This window comes from Bos taurus, chromosome 6 (genome assembly GCF_002263795.3).
Source record: "Bos taurus isolate L1 Dominette 01449 registration number 42190680 breed Hereford chromosome 6, ARS-UCD2.0, whole genome shotgun sequence".
In the NCBI taxonomy this organism is placed as follows: Eukaryota; Metazoa; Chordata; class Mammalia; order Artiodactyla; family Bovidae; genus Bos; species Bos taurus.
This window is the reverse complement of record NC_037333.1, coordinates 66,452,113-66,475,071: the sequence shown is the minus strand read 5'-3', so window position 1 is coordinate 66,475,071 and position 22,959 is coordinate 66,452,113. Positions and strand designations below refer to the sequence as shown.

Genomic DNA, 22,959 nt, shown 5'->3' with positions numbered 1-22,959 from the left:
CTTTATAAAACCATTATATAAGTATAAAACATGATTATTTTTGTCCATACCAATTATTTTGAGACATATGTTAAGGTTTCAGGCTATTATCTATCATTGCTACTAGAAAATCTTTTTTTTTTTTCTTTTGTACAGCTCACACTGTCATGAACATAATAGAGCCAACCAAAGTATGATTTTCCTCATTATCTTGTATTTTTAAAATGATCACTCAGTATTCTGTGTTTTCTTTGCCTTGGTGGCATAAATGAGCCTTTTGATGATCTCATCCAATATGGTTTATCATCAAGTGTATAAACCCTAAAGCTGATGACTCCTAAAGAAAATAATGTAAAATGAAGGATAACATGTGATATTATCTATGAATATAAATATAGATCTTGTGGTATATCATTATATGCTTTTTGGCCTCTTTCTTTCATAGGCCATTAGGAATTACCTTCTTTAAAAACTGTTTTTAACATTATAACCCTCTTTGTGTTAGCTTAAGGTAGCTCCAAATGGAAGTTATTCAGAAAACATAAATTTGAAGATCTAGAATTTCCACATAATAGCTGTGTTCTCCTCAACAGATATCTTAGCTTTTCCAAAATTGGCTTTGTGTATAATACAGAAATGATATCACTTTCCTGGGTTGTAGAAATGAGATCATTCTGAACGAGGAGATCTGAGCACTTATTTTGGTGCCTGACACAAACTTTATTTGTAATCGGTTTTCTTGATACTGAATTTTTCATGAATTGTTTCATATTTTGGATGGGCATAAATTTACTCTTACCTCTTGTAAGCAAGCTTTTCTGCTTGTAGCACAATACATAGAATTGTGTCATTTTGAAGTCCACTGTCTGTACCTCCTTTTGGCTTGTAATGCTCTCCCACACCAATGCGTTTTAACTTCCCTCCTGAAAGACTTCAGTGTAATATTTGTGAAACTTGCCCAGAATTCCCACCTCGGCACTCATGTGAAGCTGAATGCATGTTTATGCCTATTTGTGTTCTGTCTACATATTTTAGTTTGGGTTTTTCTTCCTTTCTGATTCATTTATTTCCCATTTTGCATTATGAGTTTGATGAAGTCCAAAAAAATGTGCCTCCATTTTTTGGCCAATCGTGCAAATTTATAACCTGAAGGAGAAGAAAAAGCCATGAAAGTGATCCTTCTCAGGATCACAATTTGGAGGAAAATAAGGTCAGAGTCTCTGAGCTTACCCTGAACTGTTGACATGGGCAGGACTGGAAACTCTTGATAATCATCTATTTTAAGAAACAGGATCATGGTATAACAATTAGTTTGTGATTAGTAACTTTTATTTATTATAGACATCATTCTATGTGATTAATAGTCTTCTAAAGCATCTTTCATGTAACTGAGTATTCTGTTGTTTGTTCCATAATATTTTAAACCAGTTTCCTTTGTTGAATGTTTAGGTGATTGCTATCTTTTAAAAAGTATAAACTGTACAGAGATGAAGATCCCTGTAGATAAATCCATGTGCACAACTGTGATTTTTTTTTATGATAAATTTTTAGAAATACTACAGTGTCAAAGGATATGCATTTTTTAAATACATATTTTTTTGATACATATTGCCCAGCCCAGCTGTGATCTAGAATAGTGATTGCCCTCTGGCTAGGTGAGAGTGTTTTCTCCACACATTTTCCCAGTACACAGATGTTATCCCTCTGTGAATATTAGCAGCTTGATTTTGTGATCACAAACATACTTCTTTTCGCTTTCTTTTCTGAAAAATTTGTTACACAATATTTAAAGAGTACACTCCATTTGTAGTTACTGCAAAATATTGGCTATATTCCCTGTGTATACAGTATATTCTGTAGCCTATCTTACACCTAGTAGGTTGTACCTTCCACTCCCTTACCCCTGTATTCCACTCCATTCCTACTGGTAACCACTAGTTTGTTCTCTGTGTCTGTAAGTCTGCTTCTTTATGGTTATATTCACTGGTTTGTTGTATTTTTTGGATTCCACATGTCATAATATCATATAGCATTTGTTTTTCTCTGACTTATTTCACTTAGCACAGTTCAGTTCAGTTTAGTTCAGTCGCTCAGTCGTGTCTGACTCTTTGCGACCCCATGAATCGCAGCACGCCAGGCCTCCCTGTCCATCACCAACTCCCGGAGTTCACTCAGACTCAACGTCCATCGAGTCAGTGATGCCATCCAGCCATCTCATCCTCTGTCGTCCCCTTCTCCTCCTGCCCCCAATCCCTCTCAGCATCAGAGTCTTTTCCAATGAGTCAACTCTTCGCATGAGGTGGCCAAAGTATTGGAGTTTCAGCTTTAGCATCATTTCTTCCAAAGAAATCCCAGGGCTGATCTCCTTCAGAATGGACTGGTTGGATCTCCTTGCAGTCCAGGGAACTCTCAAGAGTCTTCTCCAACACCACAGTTCAAAAACATCAATTCTTCAGCACTCAGCCTTCTTCACAGTCCAACTCTCACATCCATACATGACCACAGGAAAAACCATAGCCTTGACTAGATGGACCTTTGTTGGCAAAGTAATGTCTCTGCTTTTGAATATGCTACCTAGGTTGCACAGTACCCTCCAAATCCATCCATGTTGTTACAAATGGCAAAATTTCAAATTTTTCTTTTTGATGATTTAGTAGATTTCAATTATATATATACATACACACACACATATATATACATATATACACACACACATTACATCTTTATCCATTCATATTGATGGACACTTAGGTAGCTTTCATATCTTGACAATTATAAATAGTGCTGCTATGTATGTTTGTGTCTTATTGTACATCCATAATTATTCTGACTTGCAGATTTATTTTATGGTATGAACACATTAGTCTATCATATCAAATGAGTTTATAAATATATAATTCTTATGTGTCTTCTCCTAAATGTAATTTTCTCACCTTCCCAGGTGCCTGCATGAACATCACCCACAGCCAGTGTCAGATATTGCCCTACTACACCACGCTGACATCTCCCCTCTCCATTGTCAAAAGCATGGAAATGGAGAAGTTCCTCAAATTCTTCACGTACCTCCATCGCCTCGGTTGCTATCAACATATCATGCTTTTTGGCTGCAGCCTGGCCTTTCCCAAGTGCATCAGGGATGGTGCTGACAGGTATTTTGGAACCAAAAGCATTCAGTGATAAGAGTCAGTGGCAGCAGGAGTGTCTGAGAGTCATCTCAAGCTACCGCCTTTTGTTTTGATTGTTGTTAAAGGAGGGAAAAAAAAATCCCACACCAGTCATAGCCAGTGGTAATTCTTTTGAAGTAGACATTTTTGGAAAATCTGGGATAATTTTATTTATGGCAAGAAATTATTCAGGCTGGTGGATGGAGGCCATCAGTCGTAGTAGTCAGAAAGTGTTTTGGTCTTCCAGCAGAAGACAGCACACTCAAAGCGTGATGGCAAAGAGAGGAATTTTGGAGGTGTGGGCAAGATTAAGAGAACAAGGGAGGGTCAAAGAGCAGACAGACCTGGAGAGGGCTGTGGGCAAGGGGTCTCCCAGTAAGTCAAGTGCTGTCACTTAAGACCAAGGAGCATGGACACTGCCAGCCAGTTGGTCCTGCAGGGAGACAGAAGTGGGCATGAATGCCCTGACCTCACTCTCCTCCTGCCTTCTTGTCTTCTGGGGCCTCACACCAATTGAACTTGCCCACAACCACTGGGCAAGGGCAAGTAATTGATGTGAGCACAATAGATGAGATCCAAAATCTCATCGCAATATCATCAGCTCAGAAGTTCCAAATCTCATTTAAATCAGGTCTGGGTGAGACACTGGTGATTCTTATGGTCAACACTTGAACCCACAGCAGTTTGAGGAGGAGGACAAAGGATAGGAGCAGAGCGACAGAGGCTGTCCAGCATGATATCAAGTAGGACTAGAAATAATTTTCTTTTGAGGGCCCTGCAGGAGAACATGTGAGTTAGATGTTTTGTAAGCTCATTTTTTTTTTAATGGAAATATATGGACATGTAACATTAGTTCTGGGTGTACCACCAGAAGCAATATACGTGTATGTTCTAAAGTGATCACAACAGTAAGTCTAGTTAACATCCACCACTACACATAGTTAATAGCTTTTTTTTTTTCTGATGAGAACTTTTAAGATCTTTTCTCTTAACAACTTTCAGACATGCAATGTGGTATTATTAACCATAGTCTCCTTGCTTACATTACATCCCCATGACTTATTTATTTTATAACTAGAAGTTTATACCTTTGACTATGTTCCCCCATTTTTGAAATAATGTAATTTCAATATTATATTGAAATAGTGTAATTTCAATGGACTGCAGCCTACCAGGCTCCTCTGTCCATGGGATTTTCCAGGCAAGAGTACTGGAATAGGGTGCCATTGCCTTCTCCAATTATATTAAATAATTTTCTATAAAAGTAAATCAATATGTTATGGAATATTTGAAATAGTATACAGCTTTTTAAATTTCAAAGCATTGTTAAGTAAATAATCTTATATAACATCAATTATTTTCTGAATTAAAATGTTAGTAACTTGTCAGGGTAGTAATGAGAGAATGAATTGTATTTTTAAATTCAAATAGACTTTATGTTATTTGTACCAATTTAATGTATAAAGAATGTTTTGAGTATAACAAAGGTATTTATTATTTTAACTGGAAAAAGCCTACATTACCATAAAATAAAAACCAAGTAGAGAAAAAACAATAGATTCTAAATTGTAGAAGTAAGTATGCAAGCACTGTTAACAGACACAGTTTTCGGAAAAATGTTTCCTTGACAGACTCATTTGCAGAGAATGTTTGCATAATAGAGAAACTCTGTTAGGTCTTTCTTATGAGTCAAACTTTGGAATAGTGGCAGAGAACTATCTGTTATGTTCCTGCTGCTGCTAAGTCGCTTCAATCGTGTCCGACTCTGTGCAACCCCAGAGACGGCAGCCCACCAGCCTCCCCCGTCCCTGGGATTCTCCAGGCAAGAACACTGGACTGGGTTGCCATTTCCTTCTCCAATGCATGAAAGTTATGTTCCTAGAACAGTGGAATTATGATGTGGTGGTGGTTACTTTAATTTCCTACGGTGACTGTAACAAATTACTACAGGCTGGGTGGCTTAAACAGAAATTTATTCTCTCAAAGTTCTAGAAGCTAGAAGTCCAAAATCTGTTTGGGCTGTGCTCCCTCTGGGGGTTCCAGGCAGAGAATGCATTTCCTTTCTTTGCTGGTTTCCAGTGGTTTCAAGCATTCTTGACTTGTGGCCATGTCACTCCAGTCTCTGCCTCCATCTTCGCATTGCCGCCTTCTCTGTGTATCTGTGTTTGCCTTTTGAAGACACTTGTCACTGGACTTAGGGCTTACGCATGCAGATAAGCCAAGATGATCTCATCATTGCCAGGTTTTTACATCCACAAAGGCCCTTTTTTCCCAAATAAGGCCATATTCATAGATTCCCAAGGTTAAGACCTGGCCATGTCTTTTGGGGGCCACCATGGCTATGGTTTTTCCAGTGGTCATGTATGGATGTGAAAGTTGGACTGTGAAGAAAGTCAAGCACCAAAGAATTGATGCTTTTGAACTGTGGTGTTGGAGAAGACTCTTGAGAGTCCCTTGGACTGCAAGGAGATCCAACCAGTCCATTCTGATGGAGATCAGTCCTCGGTGTTCTTTGGAAGGACTGATGCTAAAGCTGAAACTCCAATACTTTGGCCACCTGATGTGAAGAGTTGACTCATTTGAAAAGACTCTGATGCTGGGAGGGATTGGGGGCAGGAGGAGAAGGGGACGACAGAGGATGAGATGGCTGGATGGCATCACTGACTTGATGGACATGAGTTTGGGTGAACTCTGGGAGTTGATGATGGACAGGGAGGCCTGGCGTGCTGTGATTCATGGGGTCGCAAAGAGTCGGACACAACTGCGTGACTGAACTGAACTGAACTGAACTTATTTGACACACAGGCTATAAGTTGTGTGTCTGAGCCTACTTGTCTGTAAAATGTAGATAATCATCGTGCTTTACAAAGTTCACGTGAGGATTAAATGACAGTGTGAGGCTTTTATGAAGAGCTCGGTAGAAGTCAGCAATAGCTCTCAGTGGATCAAAAAGAAGAGGCAGTATGATGACACTGAGAACACAGAATATTTCTACTATATGCTCGATATTGAAGGATTGCAGAAAAAATGTAAGATATCGTATGAATGGAAAGAAAATTAGGTAGAATACTCAAGGCTGCTGGAGTTGGATTCTGTTTCTCCATAATTTCAACAATTTCACTTATATCTCTTTGCTTTAATTTCTCTATGGACTCATGAGTATGTAAATAAAGAAAGTGAGTACATTCAGCCTCCAGGAGACTCTTAAGCTCATTTTGATCATCTTTTTATGATAATTCAATCTCTACTCTCATCTAAATCAGTTGTAATATTCTAGTTAAGCAGCTCAGAGTCTGCAGGGCACTTTTAGGTAAAATTTGTTTTTCTCCTGACCTAGTTCATCCTGAGAAATACTCTCATATGAGAGTTTTCTATTTTCTCTGTTATTATGGATAATAATTTATAGTCAATTTTCAGGTATCTTCTGGGGACTTATCCTACTTTTTATAACACTTATTATTGTATTATATTTACTTTTCTAATTGTACTTTCAGACCAGTGTGCATGAGATCTGCAAGCTAAATGTAATAAACAAAATCAGTTCAGAAAGGTAAAACATACAAAATAATTCTTATACTATTATATATCAAATATTTTTCTTATATTTTACTATTTTGAATCATTTATTTTACTGATTTTCTCTACTATTCAAATAACGTGTGCTCAGTCACTCAGTCATGTCTGACTCTTTGCAGCCCCGTGGACTCTGTGAGGCTTTTCTGTCCATAGGATTCTCCAGGCAAGAATACCAGAGTGGGTAGCCATTCCCTTCTCCAGGGATTCAAAGAATAGAAAATTGCTTTTATGCTATTCTAGAGAAAAGAGATACTTAATAATATTTAGAATTAAGTTTAAAAAGATCTACTGTGATATGTAAGTAGTATATTTTTTAACCTGTCCCTTTAAGATCTCAACTATACTCAACTGTATTATATAGCAATGAACTTACTATATAACAATTAAACTTAACAGTTTAATTGAACAGTTTCGTTAATAGTTTCATTTACTAAAGAATAAATGTGTGTATCAGGGACTATAATACAGGATAATTAAAGGATATCTTATAACACAGGATAATCCACAGTTACATTGATTCAATAAAATATATCTCAAGGTATAGAGATTTGGCTGATAAATGATTTAGGTAGCCCTAATATTATGTGGCTTAGAAGGAATAGCTTAAAAATATCAGAAAGTTGGTAGAGAGAAATGAGCAGTTCCTAGGCCAGGAGAATGACAGCTGTTTCTGGATGACTTTTGACACACTTTAAGTCTCTGTGTTTGGAAGAGGAAGCAGCCATTGCAGCCACATGCTTTTGATATATAACCATCACCCTTTTCTAAAGAGTTGAAATAATAGGCCTATGACTTTACAAAGCTGAAGCAGGGTTAATGGCCTGAAAGGTGCAGCCTTGGCTTTGTTTTTAGAAGACACCCAGGAGATCCTGCTAATCTTCATTACCCCACTTACACCTTCTAGTACTTTGCAGAGGGACGTTACTCATGAAATAAATTATTAACATTAAAAAATGGGATGTTTGCTATTGAATTTTCCTCTGGAGTGTTGATTTGCCTCTCGGTTCTTAGCAGATATTTTTACACCTGTAGAAAGGAAATAATTCTTATTTACTGTTTATTTTGGCAGCTCGTATACCATATTCAAATGATACGGTGAAGATGTTCATGGTTCCTACCCAAGAGGCTAAGTCGCTCTAGTTGTGTCTGACTCTTTGCAACCCCACGGACTGTATAGCACTCCAAACTCCTCTGTCCCTGATGCTGGGAAAGGTTGATGGCAGAAGGCGACGAGAGCATCAGAGGATGAGATGACTGTATGGCATCACTGATGCAATGGACATGAACTTGGGCAAACTTTGGGAGACGGTGAGGGACAGAGAGGCCTGGGGTGCTGCAGTCCATGGGGTCACAAGGAGTCGGACACGACTGGGTGACTGAACAACAAGGGTTTGTTTGTGTGTATCAAAAAGAATGATTTATACGCACTGCTCATACATGCTCTGTATACTCTAGCACACAGTAAGTTCTCCATAAATAGTATTATTATTAAATAATAAGTAAATTATTATTTTTAACTATAAATAATGTTATTATTGATGTGGTAGTCAAAGATGGTATGTGAGTTTCTGGGAGGGTATAAACTTCTTCACCTCCTTCACAGATACAAAATTTGCATATTTTTCTCATTCTTTTCGTCTTCTAATTCATTTTCCTCTTAGCTGCCAAAGTGACGATTTAAAAACACAATTAGCACTATTGTATGTTATATGAAAGTTGTTAAGAAAGTAAATCCTAAGCGTTCTCATCACAAGGAATTTTTTCCTATTTATTTAATTTTGTATCTATATGAAATGATAGACGCTTGCTAAGTCTATTGTGGTAATCGTTAGCTGTATATCCTAAACTTATACAGTGCTGTATGTCAGTTGTGTCTAAATAAGACTGAAAGGGGAAAAAGTAAAAACACAAATTAGGTGATGTCTCTACCCTTTCAAAGGTTTTCCCTTAGACTTAGATTACAAGCTCAACTTCCTGCTGTGGCTTTTGAAGACTTTCTTGCTTCTCTGGTGTCATCAACCCTACCACGGCTACACTGACCTTTCTCAAAAATGACAACCTTTTCCCAACTTCCTTTGCATGTACTTCTCCCTTCATCAGGTTGGATCTATCTCCTTGAACTATGTCCTCTGCTCAGAAGACGTCTCCACAGAGAAATCTCTGGTCACCCTTGGTGATTCTATTGTCTTTCACTGCAGCCTGGCTGTGTCCCTTTTCACTTGTCTGTATATCCTCTGTCTAACTTTATAAGCTCCACAGTGGCAGAGAACTTATGACTTTCTGCATTGTTGTATAGCCAATGTCCAGAGCAGTGCCTAGCTTATAGTAGGCACTCAATAAATATTTGCTGGAATGAATGTATCAGTAAATAAACTCTTCAATTCGTGAGCTCTCCTAAATGTCTAGGTCAACGGGAGTTCAAAGTACTTTGACAGTAGCTGGGGATTGCTTTTTATAATTGATATGTTCCTGAAAATTCATGCCTAAATCATTCTATATATGTTAAATAATTACAGTTTTAAGATGGCTGGATGGCATCACTGACTTCATGGACTTGAGTGTGAGTGGACTCCGGGAGTTGGTGATGGACAGGGAGGCCTGGCGTGCTGCCATTCATGGGGTCGCAAAGAGTCGGACACAACTGAGCGACTGAACTCAACTGAATGGAACTGATGGTATTCCAAAAATGATTTAGTTTCCTTCTGAGTGAGCTTCACTTGGCAGAACAATTAGCTAAAATACATTAACTTGCTGTTCTTCATTGCTCTCAGAATCCCGGATCTAATAGATCAGGAAACACTAGATATACCTGAGGGTTGGCTTGGTGGTTCAGTGCTTTCCTTTTAATATTGACTCATATGCATCAGTTAAAAAAGACTTTAGGTCAACTCTAGTTGAAAATCTTAGACTTAAGGTTCTTTTATGGAGCAGAAACAAAACAATGATAAGTATGTCTAGAGAAAAATTACCAGAATAGTGCTTTTGAACTATGGTGTTGGAGAAGATTCTTGGGAGTCCCTTGGACTGCAAGAAGATCCAACCAGTCCATTCTGAAGGAGATCAGCCCTGGGATTTCTTTGAGGGAATGATGCTGAAGCTGAAACTCCAGTAGTTTGGCCACCTCATGTGAAGAGTTGACTCATTAGAAAAGACTCTGATGTTGGGAGGGATTGGGGGCAGGAGGAGAAGGAGACGACAGAGGATGAGATGGCTGGATGGCATCACTGACTTGATGGACGTGAGTCTGAGTGAACTGCGGGAGTTGGTGATAGACAGGGAAGCCTGGCGTGCTGCGATTCATGGGGTCGCAAAGAGTCGGACACAACTGAGCGACTGAACTGAACTGAACTGAGTGATTCAGAATCTGTTTATGTGAAGAATAGTTGGGGCACCTGGTGGTGTGAGGGCCCTGAGTGTGCAGCACAGCCACCCTCAAATGCTCCTGGGTCATGACCAGAAGAGCAGTTTTTCTCTATACTTCCACAGGGCAAAGAGAAAACCAAAACTGAAAGTCATAAAGGACTAAAGTCTAACTTAGCTAAGAACTTCATGAGTACTAAAGTTGTCCTGTCATTGTGTTAGTCGCTCAGTCATGTCCAACTCTTTGCAACCTTATCGACTGTAGCCTTCCAGTCTCCTCTGTCCATGGAATTCTCCAGATAAGAATACCAGAGTGTGTAGCCATTCCCTTCTCCAAGGGCTCTTCCCAACTCAGGGACTGAACCCAGGTCTCCCACATTGCAGGCAGATTTTTGCCATCTGAGCCAGCAGGGAAGCCCTACTAAAGTTGTATATATATGGAAATGTTGTCTCAAGAAATGGTGAGTTGTTATTCAGTTCAGTTCAGTTCAGTTCAGTCGCTCAGTTGTATCCGACTCTTTGTGACCCCATGAATCGCAGCATGCCAGGCCTCCCTGTCCATCACCAACTCCTGGAGTTTACTCAGAGTCTCGTCCATCGAGTCAGTGATGCCATCCAGCCATCTCATCCTCTGCCGTCCCCGTCTCCTCCTGCCCCCAATCCCTCCCAGCATCAGAGTCTTTTCCAATGAGTCAACTCTTCGCATGAGGTGGCCAAAGTACTGGAGTTTCAGCTTTAGCATCATTCCTTCCAAAGAAATCCCAGGGCTGATCTCCTTCAGAATGGACTGGTTGGATCTCCTTGCAGTCCAAGGGACTCTCAAGAGTCTTCTCCAACACCACAGTTCAAAAGCATCAATTCTTGGGCACTCAGCCTTCTTCACAGTCCAACTCACATCCATACATGACCACAGGAAAAACCATAGCCTTGACTAGACGGACCTTTGTTGGCAAAGTAATGTCTCTGCTTTTGAATATGCTATCTAGGTTGGTCATAACTTTCCTTCCAAGGAGTAAGCGTCTTTTAATTTCATGGCTGCAGTCACCATCTGTAGTGATTTTGGAGCCCAAAAAAATAAAGTCAGCCACTGTTTCCACTGTTTCCCCATCTATTTCCCATGAAGTGATGGGACCGGATGCCATGATCTTAGTTTTCTGAATGTTGAGCTTTAAGCCAACTTTTTCACTCTCCACTTTCACTTTCATCAAGAGGCTTTTTAGTTCCTCTTCACTTTCTGCCATAAGGGTGGTGTCATCTGCATATCTGAGGTTATTGATATTTCTCCCGGCAATCTTTATTCCAGCTTGTGCTTCTTCCAGCCCAGCGTTTCTCATGATGTACTCTGCATATAAGTTAAATAAGCAGGGTGACAATATAGAGCCTTGACGTACTCCTTTTCCTATCTGGAACCAGTCTGTTGTTCCATGTCCAGTTCTAACTGTTGCTTCCTGACCTGCATACAGATTTCTCAAGAGGCAGGTCAGGTGGTCTGGTATTCCCATCTCTTTCAGAATTTCCCACAGTTTATTGTGATCCACACAGTCAAAGGCTTTGGCATAGTCAATAAAGCAGAAACAGATGTTTTTCTGGAACTCTCTTGCTTTTTCCATGATCCAGCGGATGTTGGCAATTTGATCTCTGGTTCCTCTGCCTTTTCTAAAACCAGCTTGAGCATCAGGAAGTTCACAGTTCACGTAGTGCTGAAGCCTGACTTGGAAAATTTTGAGCATTACTTTACTAGCGTGTGAGATGAGTGCAATTGTGCGGTAGTTTGAGCATTCTTTGGCATTGCCTTTCTTTGGGATTGAAATGAAAACTGACCTTTTCCACTCCTGTGGCCACTGCTGAGTTTTCCAAATTTGCTGGCATATTGAGTGCAGCACTTTCACACCATCATCTTTCAGGATTTGAAATAGCTCAACTGGAATTCCATCACCTCCACTAGCTTTGTTTGTAGTGATGCTTTCTAAGGCCCACTTGACTTCACATTCCAGGATGTCTGGCTCTAGGTCAGTGATCACACCATCGTGATTATCTAGGTCGTGAAGATCTTTTTTGTACAGTTCTTCTGTGTATTCTTGCCACCTCTTCTTAATATTCTGCTTCTGTTAGGTCCATACCATTTCTGTCCTTTATTGTGCCCATCTTTGCATGAAATGTTCACTTGGTATCTCTAATTTTCTTGACGAGATCTCTAGTCTTTCCCATTCTGTTGTTTTCCTCTATTTCTTTGCATTGATCGCTGAAGAAGGCTTTCTTATCTCTTCTTGCTATTCTTTTGAACTCTGCATTCAGATGCTTATATCTTTCCTTTTGTCCTTTGCTTTTCGCTTCTCTTCTTTTCACAGCTTTTTGTAAGGCCTCCCCAGACAGCCATTTTGCTTTTTTGCATTTCTTTTCCATGGGGATGTTCTTGCTCCCTGTCTCCTGTACAATGTCACGAACCTCAGTCCATAGTTCATCAGGCACTCTATCTGTCAGATCTAGACCCTTAAATCTATTTCTCACTTCCACTGTATAATCATAAGGGATTTGATTTAGGTCATACCTGAATGGTCTAGTGGTTTTCCCTACTTTCTTCAATTTAAGTCTGAATTTGGTAATAAGGAGTTCATGATCTGAGCCATAGTCAGCTCCTGGTCTTGTTTTTGCTGACTGTTTAGAGCTTCTCCATCTTTGGCTGCAACGAATATAATCAATCTGATTTCGGTGTTGAGCATCTGTTGATGTCCATGTGTAGAGTCTTCTCTTGTGTTGTTGGAAGAGGGTGTTTGCTATGACCAGTGCATTTTCTTGGCAAAAGTCTACCAACTGATGAGGACTTAGTGGAGTCACTGTGACAAGGACTCTAGCATCTTATGGTTAATTAGTTTCTTGTGGATGGGTTCAACAGTGGCTCATGGTTCTAATTCAAGGAACTCTAAAAACCTATGAAAAAAGATGAAAAAAATTAAATTTACCATGATTTTTTTCAGGGGCACTTTTATATTTGCTTTGAGAATAATAGACAATTCAGTTGGGGGGCCTTGTGGGGGTTGTGTTGACATTCGATGGATCCAGTAGCTGCAAATGTCTTTAGAAAGGATGAGCTGAGTTACCTGCAGGACTTCTCTTTTGCCCAGTGGGGCTTGTATGCTGGAACCCTGCTAGGCAAAGGCCTCTTTCTCTCTGCTGTAACTGTCAGGTTCTCCCCTAAATAAATGTCAAAGAAATACTTTCAGTGTATCACCTTGGGGAAATTTTAAATTATCTGCTGGAAACACCTCTGTGTCTTGATTGGCTTGGCTCTTGCTCAGAGTTGAAAGGTTTATGGTAGAAAGTAGAACTTTTGACTCTAGGTATTTAATTTATTGACAGGAGATATATTAATATATCTTTTGTTACCTGAATGTGATCACCAGAGATGTTTCAATATTCACTTACATAACAAGTCACCGGCCATAGAAATTAGTTTCTGCAAAAAGCTCCCAGTCAATATTGTGTTACGATCTGCCTGCTTTTCACCCTGAATTCTGTGTTTTGCTTCTAAAATCACGATTGGAATTCTGTGTTGCTATCTTCTACTCACCTTGTGTTCATCTTTTAAGCTTTTGGTTTTGCTAAAATCCTGGTAGCTAAATAAAAGTTCTAGGCATATTTTGTTTCAGCCACTCTAGAGGAGAAAAAAAAGTGTTGACAGAAACAAGAGGTATTTAAGATTTCTGTTTTTGGAAGACACAATTGACTCACTTTTTATCAGTGCCCTAGGCTTCCTTTTTAGAAGTAGCAGAGTTCCCTAGAATAATGAGTCGATACTCTAGCCCCATTATTTAAAGTTACAGTAAAAGTTTCCTGTCATTTCAAATACACAGATAAAGTTGTCCTGTTTTAACTCTATCCATTTACTAAAGACAGCCAAATCACCAAGATAGCCTCTAGGTGAATAGTCAAGACAGGCATCAAAGTTGATATAGGAATGAGTTTTCAAAAATATTTGCTATACTGGAATTACAAAACCTCTTCTCCACCATCCAATTTATATTCAAAATTGCTACTACTGCATGACATTAAATTACTACAACATTGTTGAGTTTGATTTCTACTGCTAACCTTTTAGTAAAAAAAGCAACAGATTTGTTTGTATAATGTAATTTTAGAAGGCTTACTGTAGTCTTAAAGACATGATTTTGTAAGAAAGCATGTGCCACTCGCCTATGGAAATGTGACCCTGAAATAATCTTAAAAGCCAATCGAAAAGTATGGTTGAAACAATTTTTGAAGAATTCATAAATCAGGTAGTCTGCATAAACTTACTTTTTTTTTTACTGCTAATTTGATTATTAGAGATTTTTGTCTATGTCCCAAGAATTTGAATTGTGTCACATTTGAGAATAAATGGAAACATGACAGAAATAAAGTTTTTTCATGATTATATTTTTAAAGAATTTTTATGGGTCAGTAGTCAAAGAAAAAAGAGGTTTTGTTGCTAATACCAAGTAAAAATTCAGAAAGTCATCTGCCACTTGTTTCCCTGATTTTATCTGCTAACTAGGAAACAGCAGTCTTTTCAGCTGCAGCTGTGCTGTCTACCTGGCTGTTTAGGTGGTCAGTTGTATCACAGGTCACTTCTCAACATCAGGCAACATGGCAATTGCTTAATGCCATTACACATAAAACATCAAATGATAAGTAAGGTTCCATTTTATGTGCCAGAATGGCTCAAAGTATGGATAATAGTCAGATAACTCGTATTATTTTTGCTTTACAAAGACACAAAACTGTTGAATGAGGACACAGAAGCTCAAATCTCCCTGAAAATGCCTTGTCAAATTACTGACAAAGTCTCAAGCACACATATTTCATCGGACTCAGTGGAGTAGTTTGTTTACTTTTGTCCTCAATAACTCATGGGAATTATATGGATGTGACTAGAATTTAGATTTAGTGATAGTGATTCACTGCATTCAAAAATCCCTATATCAGGCATCACCTCGTGATGTGCAAAAAAATCAAAACAGCTGCAAAAAAATAATTGAATGATTGAAAATTTCTTTTGTAACTTGTTAATTCTCTATCCCATGGGCTCTGGTAAGTATGTCAAGTATTAATGAGAATCAGGATCGTGTTGTGTAGAAGGTTATGGAATTTTATATTCTCTTTTAGGGGTGTTTGTATGGTTTTACATTATTCACACTTGTCTTAATTTGAGCTGTGTTTATCTGTCGGCATTTCCTGAGGTTCTCTATTTTAAAGGTGACATTTTACTATTGATGTATAAGCAAGGCACTTATCCCCTGGAGAAGGAAATGGCAACCCACTCCAGTGTTCTTGCCTGGAAAATCCCATGGACAGATAAGCTACATGGGCTACAGTCCATGGGGTCGCAAAGTGTTGGACACAACTGAGTGACTTCACTTTCTTTTCATCCATAGAAGTTTTACTGCCATTTGCCCTTACATGGGAATTATTTCAGGATCCAACCACATAGAATTTGGGGGCAGTGGGGGAGGAGGAAACATTCGAGCAAGGAGAGAGTGAGCTTTTGTACAAACCATTAAGTTGGGAGTTAGGTAGTAGTGATTCTGCTCCCAACTTTGCTACTGACAGCTTTGTTCCAAGAGGCCACCAAATTATTCTCTGCATGTGATTCTTTTACTTCGCAAACAAATATTTTTGGAGTGCTTACTGTATAGTGTATTTGGCAGCAAACAAAATATACAAGATCCTTGACTTCATGAGCCATATGTTATATTGGAGGAAGATCAGCAATGAGCAAATAAATATATTAAAATTTTTTTAAAAATAATACTATGTCAGGTACAGATATACTATTGATTAAATGCAATAGAAAAAATAAAAAAAGAAGTGGAGAGCTTTGGAGAGTGTGGGTATGATGGCAAGGGGTTAGATTTTAAGTAAAGTGTCATTCAGGAAAATCTCACTGAGAAAAGGATGTGGAAACCCAGGATCCATGAAGATATGGGAATCCAGGAAGTGAGGAGAGCCAGATATCCTGAGTCCTGTGATATCTGCCCCAAATGAGAAAGAGGGCATAATGGAAACAATCCTGAAAGCAGATACTGTTGGCAAGGATGCAAGTGTTGGGGTGTAGATATAAGGGAGAGTTGGAGGGTCTTGCCAGGCACGTGTAGAGCTTGGGAGCTCCCTTTCAGCTTCTGACAGTTTTTTCAACAAGGATATTAGGAAAGTTATTAATATATTCCTTTAGCAAGCATTTATTGGCACCTACAATGTGCTAGGTACATTGTTAGATGCTGAGGATACTTTGATGAATAAAACACAGTTTTGCCTTCAAGGGACTCAGCCTAATAAGGGACCAGACATGAAAACAATTACATTAATGTCCAATGCAATCAGTTTAAAAAGGTGTGTGTTATGGGGACAACACAGAGGGTCTCTTTCCATTAGGCAGTATTAGGGAAGGCTGCTCCAAGGGAGGAAGTAATAGCTGAATTATATTTTGGAGGATAAACAGAAGTTTGCCATGTGGACAAGGTGGAAAAAGAGAGCAGCCTAAATCTATTTTGTATTAGGGGAACTACAACTAGCTTAATTTTATGAGAACAAAAAATAAGAGAATAAATGGATGTGAGGGAGGTTGGGGAAGTAAAATTAGTGATACTTAGTAATCAATTGCATCTGAATGGTGAGGGTGAAGCAAAGGTTTGTAGGCTTGGGGACTTGGGTAGACAGTATTACCACCAAGAAAGTCGTTGATCTCAAAGGAAGACTTGTGGCTATGGTGGTGGTGGGAGATAGCAGGGTGTTGTTGACATAATGTCTTCATCTGGTTCAACAAGTGCATGACCATAATTTTCCTTTCAGCGGAGATAAAAGCAGCTTTCTTTCTGGAGGAGATGATGTGATTTATACTATCATCCAGTGCTATGCTGGTAAATTGGCTCCCTGAAAAACAAAACTATTATTTGTAGCATTTGCTGATTTCTGTGGTGTAAAGATTCCTACGAGATTTCAAGCTAATAATAGTTGAACAGTCTCCTCGCACAGCACTAATTTTGTCCCCTGAGAGGTATTTGTTGAGCTCGTGCTGGCTCTTTCTCCTGTATTTCTCTTTATTAACTTCCCACCCTCCTCCAGCCCACTCTTCCCCACAGGTTAGTTTTAACAGTAGGTCTGCTTTCTAGCTTCTGGTGGCTCAGAGAGGCAGTGCTGATCCCCTCATTTCTTCTTTACCTGGTTACACAGTTTGGAATTGCCTGCCTCACTGTGAAGGGCTGTGGCTCCTATCAGGCCGCCTTCTGCACACAGCTCTCTCCGAGTTCCAGTAACTGCTACTTTACCTTTTCCCTTGAATCTGGGATGCCAGCAGCAACCTGTCCCCACAGGTTGCACTACCCCTAGTTGGTTTTTTGAAACCTTTCCAGCATCTTGGTAAACGGGCCTTTCGTTAAATGCTCTGCAGTGACCCTACCTGAGCAAGCTGTTTATTTCATGCTGAAACTATGATTATTGCAAATGAAAAATAAGACACAGTCCTGGATTTTTAAGAATTTCAGACTAATGCGACCAAAAAATACCTTGACTTCTCCCATGAGCTCTCTTCTGGTGTGAGACAGTGATACCCATAAACGTTCACCAGCATGGTTTTCCATGCCCATGCCTAGTGAAGCTGGGAAGCAAGGGAACCTCTTTCCTGCTCCCATTATGCCCCACCTAAGCCATACATCTCATGAGGTCACTTGAGGCCACCAGAGATCTAGACGGAGGAAGCTGGTGCCATTGGTCCGTCAGAGAGAGAAAGAGCCATCTGTTGTTATTTGTGTTTTCTGGCAGTGCTGATGAATTCATGCTCCTGTGTGATTTGTGAGTTTATACCCCTGTGTTATCTGTGGACTCATGTTTATGAGATGAGGTCACCTGGGTGAGATTCTGGAGCACTGGGCTGGCATTATAGTACTGGCTATGAGATCTTTTTAGGTTTCAATTTTCTCATAATTAAAAGGAGGAAATAGTGGCTTTTCTTACCAGATCATCAGTCATTAACATTCTCTTCATAACTAAGGTCTGCAGCTCTGGGAGCTCCCTATGACTATGACCTTGTGAGTGCTATTTACTGAACAACTTGTTTTGGCTTCAGTTCAGTTCAGTTGCTCAGTTGTGTCCGACTCTTTGCAACCCCGTGAACCGCAGCATGCCAGGCCCCCCTGTCCATCATCAACTCCCAGAGTCCACCCAAACCCATGTCCATCGAGTCAGTGATGCCATCCAACCATCTCATCCTCTGTCGTCCCCTTCTCCTCCTGCCCTCAATCTTTCCCAGCATCAGGGTCTTTTCAAATGAGTCAGCTCTTCGCATCAGGTGGCCGAAGTATTGATTTCAGCTTCAACATCAGTCCTTCCAATGAACACCCAGGACTGATCTCCTTTAGGATGGACTGGTTGGATCTCCTTGCAGTCCAACGGACTCTCAAGAGTCTTCTCCAACACCACAGTTCAAAAGCATCAACTCTTCAGCACTCAGCTTCTTTATAGTCCAACTCTCACATCCATACATGACCACTGGAAAAACCATAGCTAGATGACTAGATGGACCTTTGTTGGCAAAGTAGTGTCTCTGCTTTTTAATATACTGTCTAGGTTGGTCATTACCAGAGACAAATTTAGGAATTAAAAAAAAAAGGGTTGTATAAATCTCATCAGTGAATAGTACATCTAACTCAATAGCATGTCTCTTACCAAGTGATATATCAAAGAGAAATATTTTAGTTGCCTATTGCTGCATAGCAGATTACCATAGACTTTGCAGCTTAAAACAGCACACATCTATTATCTAACAGATTCTGTAATTTGGAACCTGAGAGTACCTTAGGTCCTTTGTCTCAGGATGTGTCATACGGGTACAAGTCATGGTATTGGCCAGGGCTGGGGTCTTGTCTGTTGGCTTGCCTAGGAAAGGATTCACTTCCAGGCTCCTGTGATTGTTGGAAGAATTTCAATTCCTTAAGGGTGGAGGGTCCCAGTTCCTGGCTGGCTATTGGCCAGAGGACAACCTCAGGTCCTTGCCAGTAAGCTCATCGGATATGGCAACTTGCTTCAACAGAACCAGTGAGGAAGAGAGTCTGCTAGCAAGATAGAAGTCACAGTCCTATGTACCCTAATGACGCAAGTGACATCCCATTACCTCCTACTGATTGTAAGTAGGTCACTAGCCAGCTCACATTCAAGGGGAGGGATTATACAGAGCATAAACAGTATGAGGTAGAGGTCACTGGGGGCCATCTTAAACTCAGCCTTTCACAAGAACTGCTCCTCCACCATGGGAAAAGAGTTTTAAATCCTAAGCTTTTCTGATACACTCAAAAGTTAGTTTATTTGTCAGAAATAAAAAGTGACAATGAAATGCAGTGTGGGATCCTAAATGAAGATCTTGGTGATATTTGAATTGGGTCTTTACTTGAGGTAAAGATATTGTATGGTGTTAATTTCTTGGTTCAGATAATAGTACTGTAGTTGTGTAAGGTGTTTGCTTTGGGGGAGCCTGGATAAAGGCCATATGGAAACTTTCTGTGTTATTTTTAAAACTTTTCTGTAAGTCTCTAAAAGTAGTTTAAAGTAAAAAGTTAAATATTAGATACAATTAGCTACAGGAATATATTGTACAACATGGAGAATATAGCAAATATTTTATAGCTGTAAATCAAGCGCCATGTGCTTAGTTGCTCAGTCGTGCCCGACTCTTTGGGACCCCATGGACTGTAGCCCGCCAGGCTCCTCTGTCCATGGGGATTCTCCAGGGAAGAATACTGGAGTGCCCTCCTCCGGGGGGTCTTCCCAACACAAGGACTGAACCCAAGTCTCCTGCATTGCAGGCAGATTCTTTACCATCTGAGTCACCAGGGAAGCCCATAAATCAAATATAACCTTTAAAAGTTTTGAATCTCTGTATTGTACACCTGTAACCTATATAATATTGTACATGAGCCATATTTCAAAAAAAACCTAAAAAGTTAGAAAAAAGTGATTTATAAAACCTAAAAATCCTTTAGCTATTATATAAGCCTACAATGTGGCTATAGCTTATTCAATAATTTTAACTTTATGTCTTTATCAGAGCTATTTTTGCAGGTAAAAATCTGTAAATTTGTGGGTGGGGAAATGGGGAGATGTTGGTCAAAGGGTACTATATATATATATATAAAATTTGTAAATACAGGAAATTTAGTAGATAAATTTGCTTAAAATTGTATAGGTAAAGTCTATAATTTTTTGTATTAACAGAGAGATAATTTGAGTAGTATTCCTAATGGAAATCCCCTAAAAACCTCATTATTAATATATAGTAGAAGTATTTATATTTGTATGTATTTGTTTCAACAAAATTACAGAGGTAAGAATTTTCTGCTTAAGCCTTAGTTGAAATGTTTTAAGGGGATTTTGCACAACACGAAATACCCTTCAAATGTCCATTTAAAATAATCACCTTTTCTAAAATAGTGTCCTGATAGCCAAATCTGACTCCTTCCCTGTTCTGAGCACTGTTTTCAGATGTCAGTCTGCTTGTTGCTTGGATATCAGCACTTATATTCCAAAATAGTGTGGTCTGTCTCAACACACTGTTCCATGTGATGAAAAGCAAAATGCTTCAACCCCTTGTAGGCACTTGAATTTCATGCAAAGCAAGAACAAATGGCTCCTCATTTTGCTCAGTGTTTGAAAGGGCTGCTAGTTATTAATACCCCATCACTATTTCACATGTCCTCATCTGGCAATTTAAAGCCTATGGGTCTCGGTTGGTTACACCTCTTAAGAGAGCTATTTGGAAACACTCTAGACATTTTTCTTAGGCCCTATTTTTAGAATGGAAGGCCTAATGGTATTTTAATGTCTCTATATATTCCCAGATCAAGTCTCGAGAAAAAAAAAAATATCTGTTACCTTTTGAAATTTAGCAAAGCTGGTGGGATTATCACCACTCCTCTGAGAAGTATTGTGTTATAAAGAGTGAATTTTGATTAACAGAATGTCAGTGGTAAAAGGACTATGAAAAATCAGCTCTTCCAAATCCCTCACTTTTCAAATGATGAAACTGAGTCTTGTATGAATGAACTGTTGGCCAAAGATCAGATAGTGAGGCGTGGCCAACATGAAAAGTTCAGAGGGGTAGCTTGTGATTTCCTGCAGAAAATAACTCAGGTGAGGGTCAATGACAAGAAGTGAGCGTCTGAGTTATAGACTCAGCTTTAGAGTGAAAATGGTCTGCTGGACCCCTGTGTGAACCTTCATCGCCTTTACCATAGAAGGTTCTGAATGAAGATGTGGAGTGATCAAAGAATATGCGGGCTCAGAACTGAGGAAAGGTCCAAGAAACACCTGGGAGAATTGGGCCCCAAGTGCTACTCAGCCTCACAGTGATCTTCCCCCCATGACAATGTGGGATGACTTTTCCCTCTGTAAGTGGCACCTGGAATTCCATCAGAGATTCCTTTGGTCCAGCAAGCAATCTTCTAATGATGCCAAAAACCCCTGGAGGGTGAAGTGTCCATCTATTATTATGTACTACTCTGTGTTATTTTCATCTCTTTTCTTCTTTGAAAGTCTCATTTCAATCAGCTCACTTGGGGAATGTAGCTTTGATGGTAGGAAGGGGAAAAATGTTTAGCAGCAAGTATGGTGTTGGAGAAGACTCTTGAGAGTCCCTTGGACTGCAAGGAGATCCAACCAGTCCATTGTGAAGGAGATCAGCCCTGGGATTTCTTTGGAAGGAATGATGCTAAAGCTGAAACTCCAGTACTTTGGCCATCTCATGTGAAGAGTTGACTCATTGGAAAAGACTGATGCTGGGAGGGATTGGGGGCAGGAGGAGAAGGGGACAACAGAGGATGAGATGGCTGGATGGCATCACTGACTCGATGGACGTGAGTCTGAGTGAACTCCGGGAGTTGGTGATGGACAGGGAGGCCTGGCGTGCTGCCATTCATGGGGTCGCAAAGAGTCGGACACGACTGAGTGACTGAACTGAACTGAACTGATACCTTCCCAGGTGGTGCTAATGGTAAAGAATCTGCTTGTCAAGCAGAAGACACAACTTTGATTCCTGAGTTGGGAAGATCCCCTGGAGGAGAAAATGGCAACCCACTCCAGTTTTCTTGCCTGTAGAATCCCATGGACAGAGAAGCCTGGTGGGCTACAGTCCTTGGGGTCACAAAGAGTTGGACATGACCAAGTGACTAAAACAATGATGGTCTGGTGGAGGGGGCTTTCCAGGTGGGGTGCTGGAGTGGGGTGGGCAGGATGGTGTCAGGACATTGGAACACAGGTCAGGGACTAGGAAGCAAAGGAAGAATGCTGAAACCAAACCAAGCTTGCTGTGTAGCTCTATTGTGGGCTCTTACACCTGGGAAAGAAAGAGAAAAGCCTTCACCCTGTCCTAGTGTTTCTTAGCCCCTTTGGCAAATACTGATTGATTGGAGATTAAGTAGAAGTTTGTAGAGTGATGGGAGAACCCAACCACTGTGTATATGGTTGGTTCACTGGGAAAGTGCATACCAGGTTTTGAATTAACCTTGAGTTATGCTTTTGGGACATACATTCCTAAAGTAAGGACTCATGTGTAATAGAGTAGTTAATAGTCCTTGAATCGGTTGGCTTGGGTTTGAATGCTGGCTGGGACACTCACTAACTCAGTGATCTTGGAAGAATCTCATATATTTTCTGTGCTTCAGTTTCTTTATTTGTAGAGTAGAGATGACAGTAATGGTATTGCTGGTGTACTACTGTAGTGAGAAATGAGTTAATGTGTATATAGCACTTAGAGCCTAGCAAAGTAGAAGCAATTGCATGGGAATTCTGTGTTCCCCACACTCCTCAACCACGTTTCTCGGTTTTATTTGAGAAAATATGTAAGGTCTCTGGAATGAGA

At 39.8% G+C, this 22,959-nt stretch overlaps 1 protein-coding gene across 3 annotated transcripts in view; it reads left to right on the top strand.

The window, feature by feature from the left end:
- The window catches only part of CORIN (corin, serine peptidase), a 309,411-nt gene that overhangs the window by 106,870 nt on the left and 179,582 nt on the right, over window positions 1–22,959 (top strand). For all 3 annotated transcript variants that reach the window (XM_005207933.5, XM_024993569.2, XM_002688245.6), the window contains exon 4: window positions 2,921–3,128. In XM_005207933.5, the coding sequence (XP_005207990.1) occupies window positions 2,921–3,128 (208 nt within the window). The remainder of the gene's footprint in view (window positions 1–2,920; window positions 3,129–22,959) is intronic.